General features: G+C 41.8%; 1 protein-coding gene across 1 annotated transcript; it reads left to right on the top strand.

The window, feature by feature from the left end:
• unc45a (unc-45 myosin chaperone A) lies at nt 1-9164 on the top strand. Its single transcript, XM_084060056.1, has 19 exons — nt 1-145; nt 1361-1553; nt 2087-2262; nt 2576-2665; nt 3257-3424; nt 4052-4220; nt 4545-4715; nt 4937-5108; nt 5408-5708; nt 5820-5914; nt 6020-6161; nt 6280-6420; nt 6540-6667; nt 6756-6822; nt 7086-7199; nt 7306-7421; nt 7575-7692; nt 7816-7971; nt 8351-9164. The coding sequence occupies exons 1-19, from the start codon at nt 122-124 to the stop codon at nt 8624-8626; spliced, it is 2817 nt and encodes a 938-aa protein (XP_083916182.1). The 5' UTR covers nt 1-121; the 3' UTR covers nt 8627-9164.
• The last annotated feature ends 912 nt before the right edge of the window (nt 9165-10076 follow it).

The following is a 10076-nucleotide window of genomic DNA, read 5'->3' as shown; positions in this document are numbered from 1 at the left end:
CCGACACCAGGAAGCATAACACATTTTGGCAGAAGTTTAATGCGTTTTTGTTAAACTACGGATTATAAAACACACAGATTATTCCATCTGGCACAATACTGTGTCCTGAGACACACTGAAGATGAGCGCTGATGAAAAACAAAAGGTAAGATAAACAGCATACATACATAAACTAAAATGTGAAGTCCTTGCATTGATAATATCTCATTACACGTTAGTAACCTAGGCGATCACTCACTCACTCACTCACACACACACGCACACACACACACACTCACGCACGCACACACGCACATACACCCATACATGCACACCTATTTCATGTATATATCATGTCTTTGTGGTCATGCTATAATAACGTTATTGCTGTATTATATTATATTCCCTCTTTTCTACTCGTGTCTTTCCCTGTAGGACCCAGTGGTGTTACTGGTGTAAAGTAACTGAGTACATTTACTCAAATAGCCGATCTACAATCTACATCTGCTATTTTCCCAAAAATGTTACACATTTGACAACTTGTGAAATGGGACATTCTGCATAATGAGTACTTTCTACTTTTGGTACTTTAAGTACATTTGACCAATACTTGTACTTTTACTCAAGTACATTTTTAATTCTGGACTTAATACTTATAACAGATTTCTACATTGTAGTATTGATACTTTTACCAAAGTAAAACAATTGAGTACTTTTTCCACCACTGGTCATGCTATAGCTATCTGTTGTGAAGGCTTTCACTCACTTTCACATCATATGGGCATTTGATAGGTTGCCATTGTTACCCACTGAATATTGGTACTCCATATATGGAGCTATCCAACATGGAGATAAACCACGCCCAAATATGGAGAACTCCAATTAAGGAGTTGTGATGTCAGACTTAGATAGGCATCTAAGTCTGACATCACAAACTCCAGATTTGGGCGTGGTTGATCTAGAGCTCCATATATGGAGCTAATGTAAAACTCCATATATGGATATGGCTGACTCATCACCAACCAAACACTATATAAAGGGTGACCGTACCCTTGAGATGAGATGCAGTCCGTGTTACACCGAACCAACTCTATCCCCAAGAGTAGAACCTTCAAGATCATCGACCAGCTTCCACCAGGAGACAGTCCAGCAACCTCTGTACGAACCAGGATATTTGCCCTTACAACTCAAATACGTCTGCATGGTACAGGTCTCCCTAGATCCATACTCTTTCTTAATCACCAGGGTTCACATCTCGGTTAAGTTCTTATCGGACACCACTGCGGCGGGTCCTACACTTACAGAACCAGTCTCTTTGAGTAGTATTTTATACTATCATTATATTATATTCCCTTTTTCCCACTCGTTTCTTTCCCTGTAGGACCCTGCAGCCATGAGAGAGGAAGGGAACAGGCTCTTCAAGGCAGGAGACATGCCGGGTGCTATAAGCTGCTACACCAAGGCATTGAAGATCAGTGATGGTGGAACAGAGACTGGTATTCTCCATCGCAATCGCAGTGCTTGTTACCTCAAGCTGGAGGATTACAAAAAGGCAGAGGCTGATGCCTCGAAAGGTAGAGATGCATATTTTAGTCTTTATTATTAGACAGAATGCACACCCTTCCCCCAAAAGACAAATCAAGGCTATCGTAGATGTATTTTATCGAGGCTGACTTTTGCTTTCGAAGGTGCGAAAGCAAAAGTCAGCATCGATAAAATACATCTATGATAGTCTTGATCCAAGGCTAAGTCTGTTAATACGATATAACTAGCACATTTGTGTTGGTTGGAGGTGGTCTCGCTACTCTTCCATTTAGAAATGTGTGTGACAGTGTTGACACTTACGGTTGACAAGTAGCCCTGCCTGAAGCTCATAAGCCCAATATATCCCCTGGCCAAGGGCAGATTTCCTCTTGCATGAGCGGCAGCCATTTGGTTTCCTACGTATGCTAGATACCCGGATTGGGGACTGTAGCTTTAATACAGTATAGATGCACCAGAAGCGATTGCATTGTCTTTCTATTATTATTTGTTTCTGTCAAAGTGAAATGCACACTTGTATTAAAGTGCTGTTTAAATAAACACAACTTGTCTTTACTCCACACAGCTCTGGACACTGACCCGGGTGATGTCAAAGCAAGGTTCCGCAGGGCTCAGGCTTTTCAGAAACTGGGTCGCCTAGACCAGGCATTTATGGATGCACAGAGGTGTGCTCAGCTGGAACCCATAAACAAACCATTCCAGGATCTCCTCCGGTCATTGGGAGCACAAATCCAGCAGAAGGTGATGTTTCTTTAAATATAAAATTTAATTTAGATAGCATGTTATGTAGACTATCCAGGCTTATTTGTAGACCTGGCATCCTATAGTGTGTGTTTCAATGTATAGATTTATTTTTATTTTTATATTATACTGTTTAGATTGATGATAGGTTCTTGGTTTACCTATGATCCTAGATGACTATTTCTATGCATTTGATGTATTACCTCGTATTTACCTGCGATTACTGTAAATCGCTCTGGTTTATGAGCATCTGCTAAATTGTAAATTGATGAGCTTTTGTTAACAACTGTCCTTTTTCTCCTTTACCCTGTAGTCGTTGCAGCTAAACTCCACAGATGCTCGTGTTCAGCAGATGTTCTCCCTCCTCTTAGATGCATCTGCGACAGAGTCTGATAGGCAAAAGGTAAGGTTCCTCCCAGTAAACAGTACAATCAGTGTAACACAGTGTTAACTAACTAACTAACTAACTAACTAACTAACTAACTACAGTAACTAACAGTAACCCTAGTAATAGAAACAATGATACTACAGTATACAGTCCCTGCTGCTCAGTAGAAAACAGCAGTTGTATCACCAACTACAAAACAAAGACAGGTTTGTACCAAGTGTTCCTTTCCAGAGGAAAATTCACTAGTGTTGGACCCTTAATGGTCTGTAACTCCAAGAGTATACAAATTGAACCAAATGTGCCCTTATGGGTCCATTTGGTTCCATTTGTACACTTTAAACAAAAGCCTAGTCAGACCAAAGTTTGTGATGATGAGACGAAATTGTTGCAACAGAATCACACAAACTATGGCTTGCAGCATTCTAAAAACTGGACAGTCCACATCAAGGCGACGAGCGGAGATCATTTACCGTTTCAATAGGACGTATTTTATATATATTATATATCTATACATATCTATGTATATCTCAGGATCTCAGGCTTTTACTCTGTTATTGCACTGATTAGATTTGGACCTCTCTTTCATGTCTTTATCCGTTAATTTAGGCTGCCCAGAACCTGGTGGTGTTGTCTCGAGAGGACGCAGGTGCTGAGCAGATCTTTCGTAATGATGGAGTGAAGCTGCTTCAGAGGCTGCTGGGTTCCAAGCAGGAGGAGCTGGTGCTGTCTGCTCTGAGGACGCTGGTGGGGTTGTGTACAGGGCATCAGTCCAGAGTAAGTATTTACTGATCATAACTTTTGTTGTAGACCAGCTGGAATGTGTGCCTAACAATAGGCATATCATTCTTATGTTCTTTCTTACAAGGTTCAAGGTTACTTTATTTTGTCTCCCTTGGGAGGAATTTGTCTTGGACACGCAGACCAGCAGCATACATACACAATACCGTACAGTACAAGACAAAAACAATAAAGCACACAGTGACACGTACAACCCATTTAGGCCTATACATCACCCTCCAGCATAATAAATAAACCATTCCTTACCATTCCTGCTTTTGCCATTCTCATTCCCTGTCCGCTGTTTGCTGACAGATGGAGTTGCATTTGTCAGAGTCAGATTGTAGATCTCAATTGCCATTAGGGCTGTAACTATAGATTATTTTCTTAGCAATTAGTGTGTTGATTACTTTTTCGAATATCGAGAAGTATGTAAAAAAAAACAAAAAAATAGTTCATTTTTTATATTTCAACAAAACAAATTGACAAAATTAGTCTGATTAATCATTTAAGCCCTATTTTATGATGTATTTATTACAATATTTTTTTTATATAATCAGTTAAATCGATTTACAGTATATACATTTTGATTAACTGTTTCACCCCTAATTGTCATTTCTCCAGACCATGGCCATAGTGAATGAGCTGGGAATGGAACAGCTGTGTGCAGTCATGGGATGTGAGGCGTCCACTGTGTCTCTGGCTGCCTGCCACCTGCTGCAGGTGATGTTTGAGGCTCTGACTGAGGGCATGAACCGAGAGATCAGAGGGAAAGATGAGGCCATCCTCCCTGGTGAGATTGGAATCTAATGATGCACATATACGTTTAAATATCAAAACCTGCTGTTTGATGTGACACTGCGGCTAAAAGAAGAGCCACTAGATTCCACAACAGCTTCAGTTTTCTCACCAGCATTAGAATTGTCTTCTTTTTTCAATAGTGTGATTTTTAGTAGTGTGCGTGTCTAAATTGAAGTAAAATTGACTTGTGGATTTGGAGAAACAGAAGAATTCTGTCCATAAACTTATTTCAGATCATTTATCTGTTTGACATATTTTCTGCATTCTCCATCTCTGGTATTTTAATCATAAACTTGCCATGTGAATTTTGATACAGAACCATCCAAGGAACTGCGGTCCATGTTGCGGCACCTGTTGGAGATGATACCAGCGTCTAGTGTATCGGGCCCTGGCAGAGACAGTGCCATAAACCTCCTGGTCAAACAAGTGCCTCGCAAGTCCCGAAAAAACCCTGACAACTCCGTCACATTATGGGTGATAGATCAGGGTATGTGACAAACTATCACACATTCTTGAATTCCTCAAAGTTTCTTTCTTTGATGAATACAGGGAGTATGCACTATGAGAATACATTGTTTTTGTGGGTATATTCAGTCAGTATTTTATGGGAATTCAGCAAAAATAATTCTTCATCAAAGATGGACAGTCATTTGGTAGATATTATGAGAGATTACCTTTATCAAAATATTCCTCTATCTCCTCCTGCAGGCCTGAAGAAGATTCTGGTGGTGGCAGGAACAGTCCCTGAACTTTCAGATGGACCACCTCTCACAGAAAACTCCCACATGAGCTGCTCTGTGTTGCTTTGCAAACTGTATGATGACCTCAACAGTGACAAAGAGAGGGACAACTTCAACAAACTATCAGAGGAATATGTCCAGTGAGTTTACTGCCCACAATTCCTTGTTGGACAAAGCAGAATCCTCTCTGGAGAGATTTTAGACTAGGGTGACCAGACGTCACAGTTTGGCTGGGATTGTCCTGATTTCAAGCTGTGTCCCGACAAATGTCTCAAACACTAATATGTCCCGGTTTTCAACATTCGCTACAAAAGTGTCCCGGTTTGAGGGGCTGAATATATGTCACCCTATTTTAGACTACAGTGCTACTCTGCTGCAATGATTTATGAATGGGGAAATGTTTGACGACTAATAGAGTTACAACTGTTTTTCTTTGCAGACAACAATTCAGCAGGCTTGATCTGGAGAGCAAGCTGCGGGCCATCCAGACGGTGTCGGTGCTCCTCCAAGGACCCAGCGACGTGGGGAACAGAACTCTGGAGATGTCAGGAATGATGGATGCGGTTATAGCTCTCTGTGCCTCCAAGGATGTAACCCACCAGCAGGTAGCAGTGGAGGCTCTTATCCATGCTGCAGGCAAGGCCAAGAGAGCGTCCTTCATCACAGCCAACGGCGTGGCACTTCTGAAAGACCTCTTCAAGACGAGTGAGAATGACAGGATACGTGTGAGGGCACTAGTGGTAAGAGCTCCAGAAAAGCATCTCTAGTTTTACGTTCCTCATCGAAGGTTAGAGCAAAGAATATAGTAAACGTAGTTGAAGTAATTGTGTTTTTGGGCTTGTGTGACACAGGGTTTGTGTAAACTGGGATCTGCAGGAGGGACAGATTTCAGCATGAAGCAGTTTGCAGAGGGATCCACGCTGAAACTGGCCAAGCAATGCAGGAAGTATGTTCTGGATAATATCTAGAAATGTTATTTCTAAAATGTCTAAGACATGTCATGTCCTGTTTTCTTGAATGTAAAATAACAGATGATATGTCTCTGCTTCAGGTGGCTATGTAATGAGTCTCTATCGGCATCCTCTCGTCGGTGGGCAGTAGAAGGCCTGGCATACCTCACATTTGATGCTGATGTGAAGGAGGATTTGGTGCAGGACAAGAATGCTCTTCAAGCCATGTTTGAACTTGCTAAGGTTGCACAGTCTTTGCATTATGATCATTGCAAGTTTTTGTAGTGATTATTTCAAATATATATATATATATATATATATTTCCATCGTGACTAAATATGTGTGCTTTACGTTCTCGCAGTCTGAAGACAAAACGGTGCTGTTTGCAGTGGGCTCCACATTGGTGAACTGCTCTAACAGCTACGACGTGGAGAAGCCAGACCCTCAGATGGTGCAGCTGGCCGAATACGCAAAGCAGCACATCCCAAAAGAACACCCCAAGGTGCTGTCATTTTTTTTATTGTAGCCACTTGGTTCTCTGTGAGTTCTGTAGTTGATATCTACAAGCTCACAACGGATTGCATCGATTGCAGTTTGAACAAGTTCTGTTTCATCTGTCAGGATGCCCCTTCCTTCGTGGAGAAGAGGTTGCTGAAACTGCTGCAGGCTGGTGTGGTTTCCGCGTTGGTGTGTATGGTCAAACAGGAGAGTCCTGCCCTCACAGACTCTTGCAGGGAGTGCATCTCCAGGTAGGCATCACATAACTGTAACTGACCTCCTTTCAGCTCCTCTCCTTGTCTTTGCAGGATTTTTATCCATTTTCGTTTCTCACTGTAGGGTGTTCTTGGCTTTGGTGGAGCAGCAGGAAGAACGAGGCACGGTGGTGGCACACGGCGGAGGAAAGGTTAGAGCACCCTGATCCATTATTATGCCACCTAGGCACATACTGTCAGAATATAAGTAAATAAAGCAAGCACATCCACAGCTTAAAAAGCCAGGTGCTGGACAGAAGCAAACATCATAAAATAATACAGTCCACACACCGTATCAAGCTCCAAAGGTATTATTTATTACCACCCCGGGTGAGGTGGTAATAAATAATACCCTTTGGAGCTTGATCCAGTGTCGGAATAGAGCCTCATTCCTGTTGATCTTTTTCCTCTGCAGGCTCTGATCCCACTGGCATCCGAGGGCACAGATGTTGGAAAACTAAAGGCAGCACAAGCCCTGGCAAAACTTGTGATCACCACCAACCCCGAGATTGGATTCCCAGGAGAAAGGGTGAGCGGGGGATGCTGTAATATTTGCCACTTCAGTTAAATATATTAGTTACTGTGCTGTAAAAACCTTCATTGAGAAAACATCTCGCTCTCTCTTGTGTTTTCAGATTTATGAAGTGGTGCGACCCCTTGTCAGTCTTCTGACTCTGGAATGCACGGGGCTGCAGAATTTTGAGGCTCTCATGGCCCTCACCAATCTGGGCGGCATCAGCGAGAGGCTCAGGTCAGCCACTAGGGGGAGGTCTCTCCTTAGAAAACACATACATTGTATATACATTGACCAGTTTAATAGAATGAGAATAATAATTGTGCTACCAACAAGATTTACATAAATATTTAGAGAGCTTGTGTTTAACGTTGGAACACGGTTTCACAGGCAAAAAATCATCAAGGAGAAAGCTGTACCAAAAATTGAAGGCTACATGTTTGACGACCACGACCTTCTCCGAGCGGCCGCCACTGAGTGCATGTGTAATCTCATTCTGAGCACCGAGGTAAGACGCACGCAGAAATCACTGAGCTTTGGGATTTTCAATTTGTGGGAAAAGTGTATATGTATACTGTATATGTTTGATTTTTACTGTGTAATGGAAATGTGGCTGCTCTTGGTGCTCTAGGTGCAGGAGCTGTTCCTGGCCAAAGAGAATGACCGTCTGAAGTTGCTTGTGCTCTACTGTGGAGAGGAAGATGAGAGGCTTAGGAAAGCTGCTGCAGGAGGTCTGGCCATGCTGACTGCTCAGCAGCCTGAGATTTGCACTCGCATTCCTGAAACCGTAAGTAAAGAAGGAGGGAGGGGGGGTGTATGAAGTAAGATCAAATCAAAATAGCCAATGTGAGACACTCAGCAGGTGAAACGTTACTGCCCACCACCACTGAGGCTAGGGGTTTTAATCCTCCATGGACACAACTGCCCCCCCCCCTGTTCGCAGGAGTAAAGTCAGGTGGGGAGGGTGATCTGTCACTGCACTAGCGACTCCTACCGGTTGGTCAGGGTGCCTAGCTCAGCTATTTTCTGTGAAGATATTTAGTGTAGAGCAAAAACAGAAGGGAGCCTAGTATATTGTAGAGCCCTGCGGGACTCTGGTCTGCAAAGCTTTAAGGTTTGTGTGTTTAAGAGTCCCTTGTGAGTTTATTTTGTGTCTTGTCTTTCAGACTAGCCAGTGGCTGACGATCCTGCAGGCCCTGCTTCTAGTGACAACGGTGGACCTGCGTCACCGCGGGGTCGCCATCGTTCTCAACTTGATGCAGGCAGAGAAGAGTCTGGCTGAGACACTGATGGAGAGCGAGACGCTGGAGATCCTCTCTGTCATGGCCAAGGGAGGACAAGAACAAGAGGCTATCTCCAAGCTAGCTCAGGGCTGTCTGGACACGGCTATAGAGTACGGCATCATTAAGAGATCAGAGGAAGAAAATGGAGAGAAGGCCTAAGGACCAACTGACAGTGTGTGGACATGGGTTATTATTGGAGTGCACAGATACTGTACCTATTGCAAAAATAACTGGGACCATAGGAATTATTTCCTTTTCCAGCTTTGTCACTCATTCTGGGTGTGTATGAATTATTCCAATGCTTGACATGTCTTACGTCAACACCAAGAATCATGAAAAACAGAGGAACTGAGTATTTTTTTCATAATGAGGATTTTATTGAAGTGGTTGTGAAAAGTCTTATAATGACAACTGCTCGTGCCTGTTTTCACTAGAATCATGTTCATCAAGCACAAGTGTATCATTCGACTTGGAGACCAAAATATTTTTTTTTACCTTGTATTCCTGTTCCCCTGATAATATTGACAGGTATTTTCTTTTGCACCACAGTCACACTATGCATATTTACCCTCTGTGACGAATATAAAAGGATGTTTTGTTTTTTAAATAATTTATACTCCACACTACATTTCCAACATTTGCTGTTTGCATTGTAAACTTAAAGCATAATAAAATTTGTGAAGCTGCTATTATTTCACTCATGTTGAACTCTGTTGTCACTGCATAGACCTTTTCGGGCAGAAACCTCATCTCCATATTCTAACTTTTTGTGTTTTTTCGTAAATTAATAACCTACTTGATAATACTACAGCGTCACACAAAAGCATCAAAAGTAGCAGATCCACAAACTCTAAACACGGGATCTGCTACTTTTGAATTTGAATCCTGAAAAGTAAGCTTTGGACATATGAGGTTTCCACCCGACAGACGATAAGCATTATAAATGGGTTTACTTTATTTCCTTTTGCAGTTTGTGAATATCAGCAGGTGAGATCAGATCAGTGTTTCTCAAATGGGGATATGTGTACCCCTAGGGGTATGTGGAGTTACATGAGAGAAAGTGGAAAATGGAAGAATAAATGATTGCTCTCAAATGATAAAACATTGATAAACTTTGATTTGTAAAGTGTTCAACAACAAAAACGTAACTAATACAAACTGTTATTGAATAGCAAGCAATACTTATTTGCACATTGTTTGATATAAAAACACTGAAATGTTATGGTCACAATTTAATTATTTAAAAAAAAATAATAATAAGTAGCCAATTCACTCAACTCCACTTTAGTAACTTTTGCTGTTGGCTGACATCATAGAGTTAAAAATAAGGGCATCATTTGGCCCCAAAACGGCAGAAGGGGTAAAAAGCAGCGTTGCCATGTCTGCTTATTATAAGCGACTTTGGGCTTACCTTTCTGTAAAGTTGCTTGTAAAAATTGGTAGTTGCGGGTTTCGGTTTTTTGGGCTTGTTTCTAAAGTGTAGGCCTACTTGCTTATTTAGGCTTGCTTCCAAAAACAATTATTATTATTTAAACCAGTGGTTCTCAAATATTTTCATGAAAATGTTTTGTGCCAGGGCCCAGGGAGCATTTCTTGTGTTGTTAGATTG

The sequence above is a fragment of the Gymnoscopelus microlampas genome, assembly GCF_963454915.1.
Source record: "Gymnoscopelus microlampas genome assembly, chromosome: 6".
NCBI lineage: Eukaryota > Metazoa > Chordata > Actinopteri > Myctophiformes > Myctophidae > Gymnoscopelus > Gymnoscopelus microlampas.
This window is presented reverse-complemented; position numbering and strand designations above follow the sequence as displayed.